The sequence below is a fragment of the Gracilinanus agilis genome, chromosome X (genome assembly GCF_016433145.1).
Source record: "Gracilinanus agilis isolate LMUSP501 chromosome X, AgileGrace, whole genome shotgun sequence".
Taxonomy (NCBI): domain Eukaryota; kingdom Metazoa; phylum Chordata; class Mammalia; order Didelphimorphia; family Didelphidae; genus Gracilinanus; species Gracilinanus agilis.
The window spans coordinates 43,029,983-43,053,218 of NC_058136.1; the positions used below are offsets into that span (position 1 = coordinate 43,029,983).

The 23,236-nt window shown below is 41.1% G+C and overlaps 2 protein-coding genes across 2 annotated transcripts in view; both read left to right on the forward strand.

Moving 5' to 3' along the window:
• KLHL4 (kelch like family member 4) overlaps positions 1-23,236 on the forward strand; it is a 187,280-nt gene that overhangs the window by 33,693 nt on the left and 130,351 nt on the right. The window lies entirely within an intron of this gene.
• Positions 10,077-20,088, forward strand: LOC123253438 (probable E3 ubiquitin-protein ligase makorin-1). Its single transcript, XM_044682632.1, has 4 exons — positions 10,077-10,197; positions 14,004-14,141; positions 14,808-14,876; positions 18,962-20,088. Exons 1-4 carry the CDS (start codon positions 10,077-10,079, stop codon positions 20,086-20,088), a joined length of 1,455 nt encoding a protein of 484 aa, XP_044538567.1.

Below are 23,236 nucleotides of genomic sequence, written 5' to 3' on the forward strand. Positions count from 1 at the left end.
ATATATATATAGAGAGAGAGAGAGAGAGAGAGAGAGAGAGAGAGAGAGAGAGAGAGATAATAGGTAAGTATATATAGAGTATCTCCTAAACATAGCAATATTTCTGGAAATATTTAGCAAGTCATGTTTCTTGGGACAATTTCACTAAAAGAACATGTTTTGATCAAATAGAATATTAGTATGTATTCACAAATGGCAAGTGAATACACCTAAGGGAGGTTAATACTTCCGTGTTGGTGGACGGAACATATACGAATAAGGCAGCCATCAAATACCCACACATCTTTCTCTGCAGTGACTTCATTTTTGAAAGCAAGATGAGAGAATGATCACAATATGTTTTAGGCTTATCAAATCATAGAAATAGAAGGAACCTTATAGGCCATCTGATACCTTGTACTTACTCACAATTTCCAAGATTTTACACTGGACCCCAAACAAGGGAGGTGACTTTGTCTAAGGTCATACAACAAGAAAGAAGAACCAGGATTGACATCAAGTTATGCTTTTCTTTGTCAAGTGCCCTTTCCCCTACACAATACAGGCCATTCAGCAGGCTCTACTTTTTGCCCTTCTCTGATTCAAGACTTTCTACAGCTTAGCCCTTTATCTTGGTCTGAAGCCACTTGAAAACACTGAGCTGTTGGTGATGACGGTGATGATGGTAGAAGATGAAGAGAGCTCTGGGTTAAAGTTCTGTCTCTGACACCAAGAGGCTTTGTGGCCCTAGATAAGTCACTCAGATATCTCAGTGATCCAGGTAACTCTCTGAGATTATATAAGATGCAAAGATGGGCCAACCTGCACTGGTACAGGATTTCCTCACTTAAGAGTTCCTTAGGCTAATTAAATCACAGGCCCAGTTCAGTTCCTATCCGCATAGAGAGGAGGTGTGACTCCAAGAAGTAACATGGCTTAGATCTTCTTTACATGTTTAGTGATGTGATATGTCCGTTAAGAGTGGCCACCTTGAAGGACGGTACACCTATTAAAATGAGGCTATTCTTTTGCAACTAACTGCCTTTGTTAGGAGCTTGCCAGCTTCGCCATGACACAGGATATGATGACAAGATTAGAGGAAAGCTGTGGATTTGGCTTACCTATATTTTAACAAAGTCCTGATGGAGAAGTCATACTGGCATGGCAGAAAAGATGGAGAGATGTGAACTGGATGATGATGCAAGTGCACTGCAACTCTTGGACTCTTTCAGAATAATGGAAATCACCATAACTAACAAAATACTTTAAGGTTTGCAAAGTATTTTACATATATTATCTTATATATATGATATATATGATAAATATATATTATCTTATATATAAATATATATTATATATGTTACACACATATATATTTTCGCAACCATCTTATAAAGTAACTACAATGGCTATTATGATCAACCCCTTCACAGATGAGGTCACACACCTAATAAGTGTCTGAAGTCTGACTTGAACTCCAGAAGAGGCGTCTTTCTAACTCCAGGCCCAGCACTCTATCTACTGGGCCACCTTGCTATCCTGTACTTGAGTACTGAGCCAGGAATTCCTCTAACATATATGCCTCCCCCCAGACACACACACTGAACACTTCAATTTTTTGAAAGCAATTTTGAAAGCAAAATTATTGGTTAACCTTCTAGCCATTTGTGAACAAGTTATTTCTCATTTGGTCTCATAGTAGTTCTTGCCAATCTCCTCAAGTCTACACTTTGTTTATGTTCCCACATGACTCTCAGTTTCTTTTTTGTCTATGATTTCTGAGATCCTGGCCACATCTAGATCAAATATCTTATGATGTACAACATTGGAGTTCAAAGGGACCTCAAAGGCTGAGTCAAGCCTTTACCTGGTCAAAAATCACCTCTACCACATTTATGACAAGTGGTCAATCCATTGGACTGAAGAACTTCAGTGAGAGGAAGCTCATCTAAAAATCAGGGCCAATAATATGTGTATTACTACTTCAGAGGGTTTTTTGTGAGGAGTGTGCTTCATAAGCCTCAGTGGACCACAGAATTATGTGGAAGGCAACTCTATCGTAATGGATAGCAGTCTAGTGACCTTGTCAAAGAAGGCTACTGAAGGTTACAACAAGGAAAGGTACTGACTATTGACTGAAATCCAAGGCCGATTTTTTTACCTTGATCTTTGCACAAATGACCCATTTCAGGTTTGCTCTTCAGATTCCAGGGCTATGCCCTCTTCTTGTTGAGGCTTACTGGCTCTTTGCAGTCACCACTTCCTTTTCTAAATGTTCACTAACTATCCTTTTAATATTATGGAGGCAACCATGGTACAGTGGGAGAACATAGGATTTGGAGCTGGAGGACCTGAGCTTCGACCAACTCTTCCACTTACCAGATGCATGACCTTAGGCAGCTGGGTCAGCCTGGCTGAGCCTCAATTTTCCTGTCTATAAAATGAGAAGAGGGGATGAACTAAATGAGCCCTGAGAATCCTTTCAGCTCTAAAACTGTGATGTTCTCTTCAGTAGCTTCCCTTCAGATCAAACAGTGACACCAAGAGAAACCACGGAATTAGAGATTATTCTCTTAATTTGAATACATGAAAATATATACGATGAGGGGAACAAAGTTGGCTCCATATGTTTCAATGAAGTAGCTGTCTGCTCAGTAATAGAAGCGTAGGCTATTTGGCCCTCTAAAAGTGGGAACCTCCTTATCACTACTGCAAGAAAGTCTGCAATATTTCCCAAGGCCATGAAGGAAGCAAAGGTTTGGTGCTACAATTTGCCGAGGCTGGCTCTGGAATAGTTGTAACTAACTCCCCCATAATCTGCACAGCTCTACATTAGGACTGGCTCAGAACTACACTGTAATCCTTAGATAAGGAAAAATGATCTGTCTTCTCTCATAGGCTGACATTTCCACAGTGCTTTATTCACTTTGTAGTATTTACAACTTCTCTGTGAGGAAGGTGCTAACAGTATTATTATGTCCATGTTAAAGATGAGGAAAGCAAGGCTCAGAAGAGCTAAGCTTTCTGCTCAAGGTTCTACAGCTAAGGTCAGGGGCGGGAACTGGAATACAACTGTGGTAGAGTGTCCAGCACGTCACACTTTCTCTCATGGTGGTGGTGGGAGAAGATATCTTCCCTCCAAGGCAGCCTCGTCAATAACTACGCCTGTGTTTGGGCAGGGTAAAATTCCGGCAACCAAGGGCACATCCTTTATTGTGGGCATCCAGCTGAAGACCAAATAGTAGGTTGCGTACTACTGTTTAAGCCTGATGCCTGTCCTCACTAAGGATTTTCCAGTCAATCCATTTGGACCATCCTGGGCAAGTTTCTGCAGGGCAATGTGACAACATCTGAGCAGATGGGGATCGGGTTAGAGTCGAATTCGTGGTGGAAAAACAAACGATAAGTAAAATATTTAACATAATGTGTTCATATGAAAACGTACCTGACTTCAGCTTTCAAAGAGCCAGCTGTGACTAAGTGGTTGGGGGCAAAGATGGTCGAAAGGTATTTCTTGAATCCCACCTCTGAATATTAAACAGATAGCAGCTCCCCGCTCCCCAGAGAGAAGCACAAAGCTCTGGAGCTCATGGCCTTGATAACAAGAGTCCATTGCTGCCACAGCGATTGTTACCCATTCTTCCTTGTGCCTGTTATTCAGTCCTATGCTTCTGCCTCCAATTGTGCAGAAGACTAGGTAATTGTTATGGATAGCAACAGACAAAATCTGGGCTTTGTACTTTATGGTTCATTCTGCTTAGATGAATAACTTAGTTTTATTAGTCCGTGGTGCAGCTGAATCCCCAAGTCAGATTGTCTGTATCTAATTTGTTCAAATTACCAGGCATCATTGGTTTAAAAAAACCTGATGGGAACAAAAAAGCATTCAGAACATGCTTTGGGGACAAATTAATTAATCTATGCAAACAATACAGTTTATCTCAAACTGCTGCCCCAAACAAGCTGGAAACATTAACTTCATCTGCAACAAAACCATAGGACCCTCCACAGAAAAGTGGTTACTCCCTTTGTGATTCTCCAATAGGCTTTTGCTCTCTTGATGGACTACAGACACCTCTTGATACTCCAGGCAATTTACATAACTCACACTATTCAGGTTAATTTATTTTCCCGGAAATTGCCCCTGATGAATTTAATCTTTTTTTTTTAATTTAGTAAAGCGATATCAGCATTCCAAGCACGAATCTAGGCCAGTTTTCTATGTCTAGCTTTGAGCAGATGGGGGTCCCAACTCCAACCCACCACCCTACCCCCAAACACCATCTCCATCCCAGATTTCATTTGCTCAGTTGGGCTGAGGCAATGGCACTCATAAGTAACTTTTGGAGGAGAGAAGTCTAAACTGGTAGATGAAACGTCAGAAATTCAATCATCCTTTTTGCCCATCCCTGCCTTGTTTTGATTATGGTGAATTTCCACTAACCTATGAAAGTTGACATCACGAGAGCTTTTACTTCCTATGCAAGCTGCATTAGTGCTCAACATGGTCACGAATAACTGTAGGCCCTAAAAAATCTCATCACTCCTACAGTAAACAGTGGTGAGACTAAGTTTGGAGCTTCCCCACTAGCTGAGTCTTAGTCATTTTTTTCAAAAGCTTTTTGATTTGGTGCTCTACTTAGGCTGCATTTATGCATAAAGGTGTCCTCCCCACAGTCAAAGAAGCTGAATAAATAGAGATCGTTAATACTATGACAGAGATACAAACTTCAAGAAAGCATATTTCCCCGAGAAGCTAGAGAAAAAAATTCATCTGAAAATATTTCATTGGTATATGTAGCAGATCTACTGAGAAATTGCTATGTATAGAACCTGGAGGGCTGAAGAAGACACCGTCCCCATCCTAATAGACCTTAACATGTACAGGGGAGAGCAAATACGCATACATTGCTACAATAGAAAACCATATGTGACAAGTGCCTTGGGAAAACTTTTGAAGTAGAACATTCACAGCCTTTTCTTGGCATCTCGTGATACCATGTTCTCATTTAGGCATTATGGCCTGAATGCTTTCCCAACCAAGTCTAGAGCACAGGAAAGAGAAGGCCACCCCTGCCTTCTAAGTGCGAAAGAGGAGGATTTGACCCATTGAGGTATTAAATATTAACAGATACAGATATTTGGTTTAAAAGTAAAAGAAGGGCTTAGGACACTTGCTAAGCAATGACTTTCTCTTGAGATGTACTTGAAAGAATGCCTCTTACCACTTAATAAAATGGTTTGTCAGAGGGAACAGATGCCTTATGAATTGGGGTTTTGTGAATACATCCACTAGACTGTTGAGTTTAGCCATCTATTACAATAGTGTAGTACTCAAGCCTTTGGGGAACCAAATCCAGACTCTACTGAGAGATCTTGTGAGCTCTGGAGGGTGTGATTTGTATAAACGGACATGGGGAGTCCTAAATGTAAACCCTCTCAAAACCCACTGAGATAAATCTATTTGAAAGCATGTTTTTAAACCCTGCTGTCAGAAACAAGGATGTATACTTCCAAGTCTCCACAGTCTTATCGCTATGAGGAGTTTTTCTTTTTTTTTATTTACAGTTACAGTTAATTTGTAGTCATGGGTCTTTTTCCAAAGGGAATCCAAGGTACCCGTGGCAAGTGACTTTATGCCTTAAACTGAAGTCCTTGAATCACTAGCCAGAATTCTTTGCCTGCTTCCACTGAAATAAGTCACTGATCATAGAGGGTTTATACATTAAGATGAACATCATGTGTGTACAACATGGAAATGCCTTCCCTGCAAGCACAGAGCTGGACACTACCATTGGTCACATCATTCCAAAAAAAAAAAGCTACACATGCCCATAAGTATTTCCTTTATCTAGCATTCACAGTATTCCCTACAAATGAATTTTTTTATTTTTTTAAACCCTTAACTTCTGTGTATTGGCTCCTAGGTGGAAGAGTGGTAAGGGTGGGCAATGGGGGTCAAGTGACTTGCCCAGGGTCACACAGCTGGGAAATGTCTAAGGCCAGATTTGAACCCAGGACCTCCCGTCTCTAGGCCTGACTCTCCATCCACTGAGCTACCCAGCTGCCCCCCAAATGAATTTATAATATAACAGAAGTTTATCACTTTAAGTGAGAAAGCTTATTCCAGCCATTGTATATAAAGCTTTCTAATACCTAATACTATCTACCTCCTTGTTTCTTTTTCTAATTTATTACTAAATTTTGTTTTGACAAAACAGAACATCCCACTATCCAAACTTAACAAAGTGAAACGGTTTGTCAGTTAGTAACATAAAGGAGGGACATTCCCTTTAACACTGACGGTATGGTGCTAACAGTGACCCTTGTATTCGACCAGAGTTTGTTCCCTTTGCATGAATGTCTATGTCTATATTGTTGCAGTTGTTATATATAATTCTTTTTGCTCTGCATTGCTTCAGGTATATACATATATATATATATAGATAGATAGATATAGATATAGATATATAGATATATATGTAGATAGATAGATAGATAGATAATATACATATATCTCACTGCTTCAGTTTTTCATATTTGTCATTCCTTAAGGAGTAGCAAAATTAGATTATCCACATGCCATATTTTTTTTCAGCCATTCTCCTTCACTGGGCCCATATTTTGTTTTCAGCTTTTTACTCATCACAAACATTGTTGCTCTGAATCTTTTCGTAGACATGGAACATTGCTTGATGTCAGTAACCTCCTTGGTATATAGTCCTAGTAATAGAAACCCTGGGTCAAACGGCATGAACAATTTGGTAACTTTTATTGCATAATTTGAAACACTTTTGCAGAATAGTCAAAGTAATTCATAGCTGTGGCAGCAATGAAATAGAATGCTGCTCTTCCCACATCCCCTGTGTTTTTTCTTTTCGTCTTTTAGCACAGTCACTAGCTTGATATATATGTAGTTACACCTCAAGGTTCTTTTAATTTGTATTTCTCTGATTATTGATTAAAGATGTTTTTCAGGTGGTTACAGATAGCTTTCAAAAGCAGAAATACAAACTATATGTTCATATCTTTTACCTATTTCTTCTCTGGAGAATGACCCAACCTCATACATTGGTGCAGATTCCCTATGGATTTTAGATGCTAGAATTTTATCACAGATATTTAATAAAGAGTTTTTATGGCCAATCTTTATTTTTTCTTCTAATTCTAGGTTGACTTCTTATGCAAAAGCTTTTTAATTTTAGAAAATCAAGAATGTCTAGTTTGCCTTTTTTGAGATCTTTTATCTTGTCTGGATCACAAATGTTTTCCCATCAAATTTATTAAAAATATAAGCCTCCATTCTCCTCTGTTTGTATATGGCATGACTTCTTAAAAATTGCTCTGTTTATCTTTTTGGTATTTGCAGCATAAAGTATAAGACACTGATCTAAACCTATTATTTGACAGACTATTTCCCAGTCTTCCCATCGGTTCTTGTCCAATAAAGATTCCTTTCCCCATTAGTTTGTGTTCTTGGACTTTTGGAACAGGAGATCACTGCATATATTTATTTCTAGGTCTTGGTTGTCTGGCCCATAGGTATCTGCTGTTCATACTGTTTGAGCCAATCTGATCATCTTTCACCCTTCACTCCCATCCAAATCTGTCTTTCCCTATTTGTAATTGGACATGTAAACAGTAGTGTTTCGTAATTGCTTGAAGCAGAGCTCCCTTCCTTGCCCACGCTCTAGTTCAAGCATCCTTCACACTTTTCCCTTTGTGCATCCAGGCTTCTACTTATAGTCTATTAAACCCAACCACTAGAAGAGGCCTCTATCTGGAGGTCATGGGTTCCTTTGCAAGCCTTTGCTTTCTACCTCTGGGTTCATAGCACTGCACTTCCCCTCTAGTAAGTGTAACTGCTGACAAATTTCAGTCCAAGCTCAGGTATCTATCTGCCTTAAGGGAAAGGACCCCAAGGGGTTCAGATTGGGTCGGGGCAAACAAGCCTCTTAGAGTTCTTTGGATACTGGTTGGAAAGTAGCAAGAGGGGAATGATGTATTAATTCTATTTGAATAAGGCACAGTGAGTAGAGAGGCAGGTAGTGGAGGAAATGGAGTGGGAACATGTGAAGAGAAGGGGGACAGAAAGGGGCACATAGAATAATAGTTGGGAGTAATGGAGAAGTATGGATTTATATGTAGCACTCAGAAAAGTTCTTGAGAGACAGGGTTTGGGGGTCCCATTCACAGGGTTCTAGTGGTGGGAGATGGCCCAAGTATTTTCTGTACCATTTAATTACCATTTAGTAAATTAGTACATTTATAGGTACCATGTGTACCATTTACTCATTAGTATATCAACATCATCTCAAAAGTTATCAGTGCCATCTTAGGGATTTAGCATAACGTTTCTCTGATTTTGTTGCCTATTTCTGGTGCTTACCTATATCTTGCAGATTGAGGGCTATTTACTGGTACATAGCTGGCTTCTTTTAATTTAACACAGTCTCTGGATGTGGCCTTAATTAATTCAGGAGGAAGTTTTGGCAAGTGGCTTCCACGTTCCCCTTTATAATCTTAGTTTCTATTTATTGTTACTTTACATTGGCTACTTATATTCTTATTATACGAACTGGTGGGATGTGTGTGGGAACTATAACATATTCAATTTCAATACAACTTATTTCTTCCTTGAACCTTCCTTTATTAGGCCCAGAAAAGGGTGAATTTAATAAGATCTTCCCCTGTTTCTATGCTACATTCATTTGTGGCACCTTGATTATAAGAAGTACTAAGCTCCCTTCTCTACCTCTAGTGTTTTCTTTTTAGAAATCCGTGTTCAGAGCTTCTCTTTGTTGTCTCAATGGCTCCTAGACTAGTGGAAGCTCTCAACAGAATGACAAAGATCTTTTCTCCCCTTTCAGATCTAAAGCACTGCATTATCACTTACTAACTTACTTCAAGCTAAACTTGTTTACCTGGAAGTTTCTTGTGGTAACCTACATTGACAAAAACTTTGGTTTTCTCAAAAGAAATGCTTGTTAGTTATCAGTTCTGTTTTTTTAATCTCTTTTTTTCTCCAGTAGAATTATATTCAACTTTGAGGGAATATTCTTGGGTAAAAGCCATTTTCTTTTGTTTTCTCATATATTGTATTCCACTTTTTACTTTCTCTTGATGGTAATTCTGACTACAGTCCCTTGTTACAGTCATCATCTGTCTCTTCCATGCTACTTATAATGTTTTTTTTTCTCTAATATATACCTAGAACCTGGGTAGCTCAAATGAGTGGTTTCTTTTTGGGCTCTGTTGATCTGTACTTTGCTCTCTGGTTCCATTATGTGAGGATGAAGGACACCAAATAGACCGTTAAAAAAGAGCCCATTGCAATGTTAATATTAACACTGTAATGTTAAAAAGAGCTATAGAAAGGCTTCCTGAACAGGGAGTGGGAGATTTATAGGAGAAAGCTGGCAAGAGTCAGGATGAGAAAGTGCAGGTGCACTGTTGTCTACACTGTGGGAGGCATTACCCACTATTTGTAAGATCACAAATATACTTAAATAACAGAGTATTATAATATAATGATGTTCAGAGGGGCTATTAGGGGTTATACCCCATAATAGCTAGCTTCATACTGCTACATTTTTATAGTGGTTCTTCTGTTTTAAAATCACTGGAAATGGATCAGAATATAATGGAATATACAGTGAATATGGAATCAGGAGAACCCCAACTTAGAATTCTGTCTCTGGCATTTATAACGTGGCCATTGATTAGCACATCACTTAACCTCTCTAGGGATGGATTCATTGATCTAGAAAATGGAGATAATATTTATGGTACTTTCCTCACCATGTTGTTTTGAGGATCAAATGAGATGAGGAGTCAATAAAAGAATGAAAAGCATTTATTACATGCTAGCTACATGCCAAATGCTAAGGATACAAATATAAAACCTGTGTCCTCAAAGAGCTTGCATTCTAAAAAGCGAGACTATACATATAGGGGAACTATAACCAGGGAAGGGATTTATGGTCTGGGAAGTCACAAAAATGTAGAGCTGTTCATTAATATAACCTTTCTAGAGGCAATGACCATGATGATTTGGTTACTGATCTCAGAAAAAGAGAGGGGAGAAGAGTGCAGGCATGGTGATGGAGTATAAAATGGATGGGGTGAAGATGAGGGAGAAGGTGCTAGGAAATGAAAAGCCCCACAAAGTCATGATCGCAGGTCCTCTGGTTTGGAAGGAAAAGCAAGAATCACAGGGTGGGTAACTGCTGAAATGAAGTGGAGAAAGTTCCCAAATGTCAACTATTACTATATTGCCTTGTTGCCAAGGCATTAACCAGCATAAATCACAAGTGTTAGTTTGTTTGTCTTTCTACTCTAGTCCTGTTTCCAGGTGCATCAAAAACCAGGCTGGTTTGAATTGTGCCTAAAACAAAGTGGCTATTTCAAGTTTATAAGAGGGCCCAAGGGCTTCTCCAAAATAGGAAAGCACATAGAATTGTGATGACTATTTCACTCAATTCAGACCCTATGAGGTCTTTTCCCACAGATTCCCAGATTTAGAATGTTCTAAGTGGTTGAGGTTGCTGAAGGTCCAGCTGCTGAATAAGTAGGGATCTTACTTTTTATCAAGTGCTAGCTATATGCTATATTTGAAAAGACAGAGACTTTAAAAATTGGAAACGATATACAGAAGTCAATATTTTCTTGGTGCCAAAAAGGAGGCACCTGAGAAGGAATGTAGGTAATGTCTCTATCCTTTCTGCCTAATCCTAATCATACTTGACATGCATTTCAAAACGTGGTGTTACTGATTCAAGAATTTTATAATTCTTGCTTGTTTCTTGGTAATAATTAGCGTGAACGCTAAAATATGTCGCATCATTCGACTCAATCCCTGCCCAGGTAGCTAACTGCCAGAAGTGCTGTGGATGGTGAATTACTTTCTGAACTTTCTCCACTCCTGCTCCTGGTGAAACATTGCTTAAGAAAAAGTACAAAATCGAGCTGACTTAATCCACAATTTAATGTTATATAACCTCAGCTGGGCCTTAAGAATCCTTTTGTTTTATCTTTATCAGCTCTCTCTCCTTTCCCATAATATCTGTTCCAAATTTTTTTCTCTGCTTTCCACTATAAGCATGCCTCCCCTGCACTTAAAGGAAACGATTTTGGCCTCCAATTTCACTAAGAAGATTGAAGCCAAGTGGTAGGAGGCTCCTCTACTTCTCTCCGTCCATTGCTCATAGCTTTTAAACATCATTACACATTCTCTTGTCCTTTCTTCTGATCACAGAAAAGTAGGTATCCTTACACCTCACTAAAGCAAATCTCCATCTGCACCCTCAATTCCATCGCCTATAGGACTTTACCAGCTGCTCTTTCCATTTCTCTACAAATGTGTTCAGGTCTCTTCAATTCTAAAAAAGCCTTCTTTCACTAGCCAATTTAGCCCTTGTCCCTTTTGTCTCCTCTCCTTCTTCCTCAGTACTCACTGTCTTGCCAACCACTTGCAATCTGATTTAGGGTTAAAGGGTCACAGATTTAAAACTGCAAAGTGAAAAGAATCAGGTCTTTCAGGAATATGGGCAAATACCAGGAGGTAGACCTGATTGTCCTGGTACAGTTCAATTAGTAGTCCATGTTTGGACGCCATTAGGAATGCCAGACAGTTATTTCCAGGAGGTCTTGATTTCTTCTGGTCTTTTATAAGAGATCTGTTCTCTTTGAAAATAAGTTGAGCCTTATCTCCACTTGGAAGAATACACTCAAATCCTTCTGAGTGGCTTACCAGCTCTGTTTATATTTTCTGGGATGTTGTCCCCTTCTCTTCTGCAACCACTTTTTCTATTCCTTAGGCACACTTTGGCTAGGCTAAGGCTATGAGAGGAATAAGGGCATCAAATGACCAGGTTTTTTTTACCTTCTGTTATTTGATTACCTTCACACCATGGCCTGAGCTTTCCTTAAAAGACTCTCATCATGTTTTAACTATAGGTGTTACTCTTCTACATATATTGTATTTGAAAAATATTTCATTTTTGCTTGCCTAGTATTTGAATTTGCATTTCTAATTGGGACATACGTATGTGTCAAGAGCACGACATACAGAAACTGTCATAAATGGGATCAGGGCAAAGATTTTCTGGATAGCCTCACTAATACCTCATTAGCCACCTAGGTTAAAACAGAAATTATGGTAAGCTCCATCTTCATCCAGGGTTGAATTTCTAGAGATCTCCCTCCCTCCACTCCAATATAGTTTCCCCTGAATTTGTAGGATCATTCTAATCTGTGCCTCAACTAGGATCCAATGGTCTTCTCCCAATGCAAGGATGCCCTGGGCTGCTAGGCCTGTTATATTAATGTTCCATAGGCAATACTGGCCTGGGGTAATGGCTCCCCAACTTGCACCTATGTAAGGGACCTTGGTCTCAGAACCCTAGTATCTAGGAGAACAAATCCTACTGTACCATTTTCCTCAGAATAAGCAGAGATTTCAAAGAGTACCATCAAATTCTAGTTTGAGAAAGCGAGCAAGGATGCCAGCTGAATAACTGTGTCTCCTCTGTCCACTTACTCTCATCATGTAGTTAGTTAATAGGATGAAGCCATAAAGAAGCTAGGGATTTAACTGATAGACTGCCTCAAATCAAAGCAAAAATGTTGATAACCCTCCCTCCCTTCAAAGAACTTGAATTCTAATGGAAGAAGACAATGAATGAAAAAGGAGCTGAAAGGTAAGGGGTGGGGGATAAGGAGGTACCTGAGGGAAGCTGGCTAGACTAAGCCCTTCCCCAAAATGGATGATTCAGGAAAAACTCACCAGTGTGAGAAGGGACACATAAGAGCAACGCGAGGATGCAGCTGAGGTATAGTGGTATGATGCAGCCAATCAATGATGGTTTGTCTCAGCCCTTCCCCCAAATAGAGGTTCCAGGGAGAACTCACTAAGGGAAGAAAGGCACTCTAGGAGCAGAGTAAGAAGACAACTTAAAGGTGGAATAGTCCTGCCAGGAGAGATATAGGACATTAAGCAGTTCAAGATCACATTCCATCCTTTTCTGAGGCTTGCTACTTCTCAGTAAACATGATTGTGATACGCACACGTAATGCCCAGGCTGTGGGTCCAGTCTTAGAGTGCTGGAAATGAGAAGAGGGACAGAGGATTCAAGGGGCAGGGGCTGCTTATCAGAAACAATCAACTGTAGGATCCGTTGGGCAAAAATACAATTCTGTTCAAGGCCCTCGCCCTCAGTGGTGAAGTCTGACCCAGGTAAAATGAAAACTAGCATAAGTGCAAGTACCTATGAGAACATACTTCTAGCTTGACAGTGTAGAAAGGGGATACTATAGTCAGTTTGTCATGAGGTGGCAGAATTGTCCCTATCTCTCCAGTGATGAATCTCCAGCAGGATGTCAGAGGAAACAGTCAAGAAGAAAAACAACACAAGCAAAAATATAATAGTATCCCTTTACCTTTGTGACCCTTCCTAACCTTTCAACTTAGGATCATTGGTTTCATTAGTCTAGCAAGATGGAGGGTCCTTTAGGCCTACATACAATGCCCATAATAACGATTATAGTTAATAGTTATTCAGTAAAGAAGAAAAAACAACACAAGCAAAAATATAATAGTCATAGTTGCTATCTTCTTCTCAAATTCCACAAAACACTTTCCATAAATTATCACCCTCAGGCTCCATAACAATCCTTTGAGGTAATCAATAGAGATAAAATTTAGCATTAGAGAATCATCTCTTGGCCCAGCATGCACTAAACAGCCAAGGCTTAAGGTTAAGAATCCAGGGGCGGCGCCACTAAACTATGGATGCTTTCATTTTTGTATCCCAAGGACCTAGGACAGCAATTTGCACCCAATACCTGTTTACTGAATTCGATTGAAAGCATTATTTCACATTTCCTAAAATTCAAGTCGGTCCTCAGTCTCACAAAATTCCTACATTCATCTCTAATGAATTTCTTATTCAAGTCCACATAGCAACTGTTCTTAGTATTTCTGTGTTTTCTAAAAGTTTTCTCTCCATGTTTCCTACCCTTAGAGGATGAGGTATTCTTTGTGGAGGACAATCCCTCCACTCACACTGTCGATCTCATCATTGTCTCCTTTTTACATTATCCGTTGATGGAAATGCCCGGGCATGTACTACTTTCACACATATTCCAAGAATCTGATGAACGTGAGATCTTTTATCCTTGGCAACTGTGTGTCTTGGCAGACTCTACCTGCCGGGTCCTTCTTTGAAAACAAAAGTATAAATTTACTAAGTATACAGAATGACAATATATACTGACCACATGAAGGCTATTTTAGCTCAAAAAGAAATATGCAAAACATTGTACAAGAAAAGGAAAATTAGCTCCATAAGAGGACTACTTTATGTGAGGAACTTAACTTTAATAACTTCTAACTGTAAAGCAAACATATCACAGTCAGGCAGAAGAGAAAAATACACACGCGACTAATGAAAGTGTGCCAAAGTTCAGGAAAGGAAGAAGAAATAAATACGCAGAGATCATATTGGAGACAGAAGTGGAGGTTCCAACATGAAGTGCCAGCACTTCCAAGGGAAGATGAGAAATTAATAAAAATATTTTTCCAGGGTCCTACTGGTCCACTCAAATTCTAATATTCTGGAGCGCCTATCCGAACTAGAGAGAAAAACCATCATAAAACAAAAGGTAACAGCAAAAGAAAAAGGATCCATGCTCTGTTCCCACTCTGCCATTCCAAGTTTTGTGGGAGAAAGAAAGGAACAGTAGCTCAGAAAGTCATTTTGGGCACATTTGTTCAAATTATTCACAAGGAACATCTATTCTATGCCTTTGTCCTCCAAATTTGGCAGGTCCTGCATCCAAAGGCTCACCACAGAAGGCGGCAGCAAGTTCCAAAACAGATATAGCAAATTGCACGGGTAGGACACCTCTTTTCATTCAATGATTAGTCCAGGGGTTGGCAACGTATAGCTCTCGAGGAGCCATAAAGTCCATTTTTTTTCAGGCGCTGTTACAGGAGCAGCACTGTGAGCACTGCACGGCTCTCACGAAATGACATTTTAAAAAAAGGGGGCGTTTATGGCTCTCACGGCCAAAAAGGTTGCCAACCCCTGGATTGGTCATTCCATTAAGTAATTTATAACTAATTTTAATGCCCTAAATAATTAACTTTCCCAATATGAATCACGCTGAAGCCTGATTATTTCCATTGCTTTATAATTTGTGATAAACCAAGTTATGTTTAATGTAATATTGAATATATTAAATGGAATTCTTTGAGATCAGGCTTACTGTGCTGTTCATTGGGTTCTATCCTCAGTACTTCGTGCTTTGCACATAATTTTATTAAACCCTTACCTTCTGCATTAGAATCAATACTATGTACTGGTTCCAAAGCAGAAGAGTGGTAAGGGTAGGCAATGGGGGTTAAGTGACTTGCCCAGGGTCACACAGCTGGGAAGTGTCTGAGGCCAGATTTGAACCTAGGACCTCCCATCTCTAGGCCTGGCTCTCAATCCATTGAGCCACCTGATGCCCCCTTGCACATAATAATTAATAAATTAGCACTTAATAAATACTTGTGGAATTGAATGAAATCAGGTCAATGAAGATAAAAACACAAACAAATCATATGGAGACTCAAAAAACTTTGAAAGCTTTTGCCAAGTTTCCTCTCATTTGAAAGCAAGATTTGAAGATACTTTTAAATTCCTGCATGGAAAACAATTATATAAACTCATATTCAGCTACACGTTTTCTAATCCTTTCGATCCGCCATCCTATTGTGGCGGAGCAGAGGGTGGAGAATTAGGCCAGGAAAGGAAAAAAATTCCTCAAGCCAATTCCCAAATTGGAAAGATAAATACATTCCCAATTCACTTGTTGATTTCTTTCTTTCCCTCCAACCCATAAGAACTACTAGCATATGAAAGCATTTCCTTACTCCAGAGTCAAAGGCTGAGAAATTATCTGTAACTCCTTAAGTTCTAATACTTTGAAATTACAATGAAGTGATAACTAACAGCGACATATATGTGTATATATACACAACACTATATCAGAAGTTATCACTATATAGACATATATGTGAGCCTTACAACTACCCAGGGCGGGAAGTAGTATAGGTATTATTATTCCCCTTTAGCTCACAGAGGCTAAATGACTTGTTGTGGTCATACAGCAAGTGTCAGAGGCACTCTTTGAACTTGATCTTCCTGATTTCAAGTCTAACTCTCTGTCCACTCAACCACACAGGCTATCAGATAGAAGGTGGGAGAAGATACAAACATTTCAAAGATTCGCCAATCATTTCCTGACCAGGCATGAGTGCCAAGGCATCTGTCTCCGGAAGGCCTGAGCATGTGGCTTAAACCTAATCCCCACCCCCTAAAGATAGCCTCCGAAATTTAAGATGTGCTATACATGCCACCATGGTGGGTCACTAGGTGTTAATGGTATTGAGGAATCAACTCTAAAGATATCTGAAAGAGGGGAAGATAATTAATGACTTGGGGAGGAAAAAATACCCCGTGGACTTCATTCCTATAAAAAAGGATAATTGGGAGGATGTCAATAACTAGCAATCTACTTTCTTAATCTATACAAAATCCTTATGAAAATCATCTACATACTTATAAAAGTATAAGAAGGGTAAAGGAAGTCTTATGAAAAGTATATTCTACATCAGTGAATCCCAAAGTGGGAGCTACCGCCCCCTGGTGGGTGCTGCAGCCATCCAGGAGAGCGGTGATGGCCACACTTTTTGTATTACATTCTATTCTGAGTTCAATAAATAGTTTCATAATTTCCAGGGGGCTAAGTAATGTTTTTTTTCTGGAAAGGGGGCGGGAGGCCAAAAAAGTTTGGGAACCACTGCTCTACATCAAAACACATCTTTATAGTCACATGATTGGGAAGTACATGGAATATAAAAATCTCCAAGTGAATAATTTTTAAAGGATGATATAGTTAGGAATAAATAACACACATAGTCCCCATATCTCTGAGATGATAGAACCATTTGACAATTGCTGAATTATACAAATTATCTTTCCAGACTTCTTAGACATGACTGCCCTTTGGACAATGTGTGGTGCAGCTTTCTTAATGGTTTTCCCATGGTGACATTCCATTTCCTGTCCCTGTTTCTTTGGCACAGGTTGTCCCTCCTCAACTGTAAACTCTTCAGTTTCCTAGATTCTACCAAAGCTTAGCTCCCATGAGATTTTTCGTGCTCAAGTGTTAGTGCCTCACCATTGCCCTTCCCTCCCCAAAGCAGTTGTTGATTGTGTTTGTGCAAGTGTGTTAATGTGTGTGTGTGTGCCCAAATACACACATTGCCTCTTCCAAAGGATGGAACCTCATTTGAAGAAGGAAATCTTGCCTTCTTATGTTTGCCTTCTTGTGTTTACCTTCTAAACATCAAGCAAGGGCTTTATATATGCTTGTTCATTGGCCTATCCTAAAAGGACCGTAGCGGGAAAGGCTCTTCAAACATATCCATTAAATCTATTAATTCTAATAATTTCTTCTTGAATTGAAATCATTGTGTACACCCCATCAAAGCAAGGTTAGTAAAGATCATTGACTAGGACAAAATAAAAGCATTCCTTATGTAATTAATTGTTATCATTGTATTCATCTAAGTCCAATCCTATCTCTATCTAATTTAGGCAAAAAAGAGAAAGTGAGAGGCCTAGATTGCTGTGCCACAATGAAGGGAAGAGTTTTAATAACTCAAAACCCAAAACCCAAACCCAAACCTCACCGGGGATTTTCAGAGTTGTGAGGTGTGCACACATTAGCAAATCCTCCAAATGTGGCCTAGTAATGTAGTACCTCCAATACTAAGATCCCTAAAATAGAATTTGAGAACACTGTTCCAAAATATAAAGTGACCTAATTAGGTTGACATTTAAAATGTTTTCTATTCCTTGTATTTACTCGGTGGGTAAATGAGCTTTACGTATGGCATCCCACATAATATCTATTCTTTTCTTATACTTAAAAAATTGTTTTGAGGTAAATACTTCCTCAGGAAAGGAAATCCTGTTCTATTTCAAATTAATAAATATTCTAAATTCTACTTAAATAATCAAGTAGGTGGCTGTTGATAAATTAAATACTGAATTTCGGTTTTTGTGTCTATAATTGTATCAGTATGAACTCTAAACAAACTCTAAAAAAAAGTCTATATAATTGGAGCTTTTAAGAAAAGTCATTATCTGATTGGAGCACTGTGAGCAGAACATTCCGAAATACTACCCCCTTCCAAATCTCTCCTCACTCTACCCCACTTCTCTAGAACACACACACAGATGTCTTGTCAAAATTCCATTCAGTCATTTCCTGACAGGTTATATTCACATCAAAAGAACTACTGTTTCAGGAACCTTGCCAGGGAAAGAGAGAAATATTGGGAATGGATTTAAGAAAATTTTTAAGAATTTTAATAGTTTTTGTAAAGGGCCATTTTCTTTGTGTCAGGATCTTCCCTGTGAATTATTAATGGGTTTTGTGTCTAGTTTTGCTTTGTTTATAAGCCAAGGAGTTCACCGAATTATAGTGAAATCGAACCAAAACTATTTCCACTTTGTATTCTGTGGCTTCTATTTTTACCCTTTAAATTGATTTTCAAAGAGTCCTAAAGCTTGTTTTTACTTTTCGCCCCTTACCCCAAAGGTCCCAGTTGTCTGATAAGGGATGAGTAATCTTTCCTGACATCAGGACTAAGAGGTGTAAGTGGGATAATCAAGAATTTCATCATAATGGATGACTCTTACACGTCATCGTTTCTATGGTAACAAAACCCTCCAGCCGCTATAGGTGGGCCAGAGTTGAGAAGATCACATATAAGCCGGTCAGCCTACAATGCCTACCAAGACCAAATAACAATCCTTTCAACTCCACACAGAAATGCGCCTTTGCCCCACCATCCTTTCCTGGCTTCTAGTACCAACTGCTTAAACTTAAAGTAAGTGTTACCTTAAGACTCCATTAATAGCAGACGTGGTGGTGGCGGGGGTGAACGCAACTTTGGCTTCCCAAACCTCAATCCTCAAGGCGACTACCCAGTCCCCGTGCCACGAAAAGGAAGGGGAAGGGGATCCCAGTGGCAGAGAAGGTAGCTGGACCAAAGGAGCGACCTGCCGGTACTTCATGAACGGGTTTTGTAGAGAAGAGGACAGCTGCCAATACTCCCATGGGCTGTCCAAGGATCCAGGGTCCATGGTGTGCAGTAATCATCAAGGTACTCATGAAGACTGCGGCAGAAATGAAAATCAGGAGCCTCAGGTAAATCCCAAATTACCTCCTCCACCTTCCCAGAGCTTCCCGCCCCTAACCGATCCTCTCGTTGACTCTAATATTGGTGCAGTAAAACCACTGAATGACAAATTTGAAGCTATAGGAGCAAGTACAGACGATTGGGTCTATGCTATCGAGTTTGTTCCGGGCCAGCCCTATTATGGACGCTTTGCCCATCCCTGCAGTGAAGGATCCCAAAAGGACCATATAATAGAGGAAGACTTCAGGGGGAGTGTAATGGCGAAGGAACCAGAGAAGTCTAAAGTTGAAGAATGCCCTTATGAGGAGAGCCCCTCCATGTTTCTCGATGAAGATTCGTGTGATTTGTGCGGCCTGCAGGTCTCAAACACTGAGGACGCTACGCAGAGACTAAGACACATCAGAACCTGCATTGAGGCCCACGAGAATGACGTGGAGCTGGCATTTGCAGTACAGCGCAGCCAACATCTGGTGTGCGGGATCTGCAGGGAGGTGATTTACAAGAAGGCCAATCCCAGCGAGGGCCGCTTTGGAATCCTGTCCAACTGCAGCCACACCTTCTGCCTCAAATGCATCCGCCAGTGGAGAGGCACCGAGCAATTTGAGAGTAAAATCAAGTCCTGCCCAGAATGCCAAGTCACCTCCAATTTTGTCATCCCAAGTGAGTTCTGGGTGGAGGAGCAGGAGGAAAAACAGAAGCTCATTGAGAAGTACAAGGAGGCAATGAGTAACGAGCCCTGCCGTTATTTTGATGGAGGCCGCGGCAACTGTCCCTTTGGTTCCAACTGCTTTTACAAACACGACTACTTGGAGGAAGAGCCTCACCATTTCGCCAAGGAAATCTAGGAGCCGTAGTCCAGCCCTGAGGCCTCCTGGGAGCTGACAGGCTACAGGGCGCAGCAACCTCAGATGACAACAAAAAGGACTGACACGCGGAGAGAACTTATGCGGGGAAGAGGATTGCTGAAACTTTAGGAAAACAAAGTCAACACGGATACGGTGACTACCGCGAAGCGACAGAAAGGAACAACTACTAGAAAATGACTCCTGAGGTCTTCTGAGGGCTCAGGTTTGAGCATGCCCAGCAGCCTTGAGGGGCAAACACTTCCCTGGACAATCTGAACACAAAAGTAGCCTTGGCCACCGGCCTCTTAGGTGTTACCTCGCTGGGCTTTTTAACTGCTGTAAGGAGCTCTCCTTTGGGGGCCTTTTTCTCAACACCCACCCCACGGGAAATGTGTTGTTTCCTCTGTCAAAAATGTGATGAGAAGTAAAGCTAAAACATATCCTGTGTGGAATGTTGTGGTTCACTCACAGCTGCCCCGGGGTTCCAGAAGGGCCAGTGATCCAGATCTTAAGCACGGGTCTGGGGGGCTGGGGGGTGGGGAGTGGGCGGAGTACTGGGGACAGTGGACCAGTGGGGCAGTACTGGGGTCACGGGGCGGGGCTAATCCTAGGTGGAATGGGGGTGGGGCGCCGTCCTGGGAGGGTAGGACTCAATTTGTGGGGGTACTCCATACCGTCACATGACCTCACCCTTTGTTCCTCCAATCACACATGAGAAACTGGAAATTCTCTACAGAGGATAGGCAGGAGGAGTATCAGGAAGTTTTTCGGGTAGAAGGTGAGAATTCAGCTAGGACCTGAAGGAAGCCAGAGAAGCCAGGGGACTGGGATGGGGAGGGAAAACATTCCAGGCATGGGGGACAAGGAGGGAAAATGCCCCCATTGGAAAGATGGGAGTGTCTTGCTTCAGAAACAGCAAAGAGAACAGTGTCACTGGGATGAAGAGTATGTGTGCATGTATGTCTGTGGGGCCAAGGGGGGTGGAAGTAAGGTGTAAGAACACTGGAGAGGGGAGGGGTTCATGAACATCAGGCAGATGATTTTGTATTTGATTCCCCAAGTGGTGGGGAGGCGCTGGTGTTTATTGGGGGGGCGCCTGGGGGTGACATGCTCAGAAATACATTTTAGGAGGCTCATTTTGACAGCTACATAGAAGATGGACTAGAATAGAGACAGGCTTGTGGCAAAGGAACCATCTAACATTACTAAAAAGGCAGAGGGACTTGTGCAGAGCTGCTCCCTTCCCCCTCTCCACTGTGCCTGATGACATTTTTTTATATCCCTGGGCCCTCTGAGCACAATGGGAGTGCTCAGGGGCTAAGGTGGGTGACTCCCAGGCAGCAGAGATGGAGGGGAGGGGAGCTCTTGGGCCACTCCCTTCACCCTCTCCCACCCCTCTGCCCAGCAGCCCAATGGGAGTGCTTTTTCCCTCCTCTGTTTGGGGTAAGGGGTGGGGTGGGGCATGTCCAGCACTCAGTGAGGGGGCAGGGCAGGGCACATGGTCTCTAAAAGGTTCACCATCACTGCCCTGGAGATTTCACTAGTCTGCTGAAGAGGTCCAAAACACATAAAAAAGGCCCTCTGCTCCAAGACTTACCTGCTTAGGCCACCTTGCTATAAAATCAATGAGCCTTCTGTGGGAGATAAAAATAAATGCAGAGCTGAATCTCAGGGCCTGAGGGATGTGTGTGTGTGTGTGTGTGTGTGTGTGTGTGTGTGTGTGTGTGTGTGTGTGAAACCTTCCATATTAGTCTAGGTACATGAAATCAGCTCCCTAGTCAGATAGGAAAATGTGTTTAGTGGGCTCAGCCCAGACTGTGGCAGGTACTGCTTATGAATGTGACCTAACATTTGGCATCACAAATATAGCTCTAGTCATTCTCTCTGGCATTGTCTGTATCTCCACAGTAACAGCACAGACTGAAGCTGTCACAAGGTTCCCTTTATTAACTATTATAGAAAATAGGGAGGCTCACCAAATATTCTCATAGGAAATGGTTGGGTATGTTGGCGGTTGCCTTGTTCCATCCCTGAGATAAACCAGTAACTTAGCACAACTCCTTGCTTCAATTACAGTTATCTCTTGGGTTTAAGTGCCTGCAGGACTAAATCTTCCATAAAGAGGACTGACTAACCATGATTAGAGCTCAAGCTAGAGAAGAACAGATTACTTAGGCAGGAATTTGAACTTGCTAAGCTTTAGAGGATCATATATTGAAAGGTAGGCCCTTAGACCCTACCCATCCATTCACTTTCTGAGTGAATCTCTGGGCTTGGGGGCTGTCTCTTATAAGAAACACTTTCCCTCAGTAAACAATGGAAAAATTAATCAACTTAGTAAGTGTCTACTACTATAAGAGTCAGGAATTATATTAGACACTGGGTAATCAAAGAAAAAAAATGAAAGAGTCCCTGCCCTTAGAAGCTTTTGCTCTATAGAATAGCATGTTTATTTTAAAAATCTATACAAAATAAACCCCAAGTAAATTTGAGGGGAAGGGTACAGCTGGGGAGATTCGGGAAGGTTTCATGGGCTTCAGGAGAGTTTGGAAGGGAAAGGGGGATTTTGAGAAGGAAAGGGAAGTGGGAGTGCTTTCCAGATTTAGAGGACAACCAGGCCAAAGGAATGGAAATGAGGGATGGAATGATTTATGTAAGAGTTACCACTAGGGCCAATTCGACCACTGTGGTTGGATTGCAGATGGTGGGAAGGAGGATAATATAAAATAAATCTGGAAAGCAGATTGGTCCCAAATTATGAAGGGCTTAAAAAGCCCAACACAATTTTAGTCTAGAGATAATAGGGAGTCTTTGGAATTTATTGAGTAGAGAAGTCACATGGTAGGACTTGCTCTCCAGGAAAATCACTTTGGTTGTTGTGTGGGGGATGGGTTAGAGACTTCAAGTGGATAGGTAAGAGGTGAGTAGGGTTTGAACTAGGCCAGTGGTGGCAAACCTTTTAGAGATGGAGTGCCTGGCCCTGCCCACATCCCACTACCTAGACTGAGTGCTGTGCCCACCAACCCCAGAAACAAAGTGCCAAGCCCCACACCACCCTCAGAGTGAATGCATGCCCCACCCCCACCCCCCCTTGCCTCCTGGCTCCCCACCTTACCCCAGACAGGGGAGGGGGGAAGCACTCCCATTG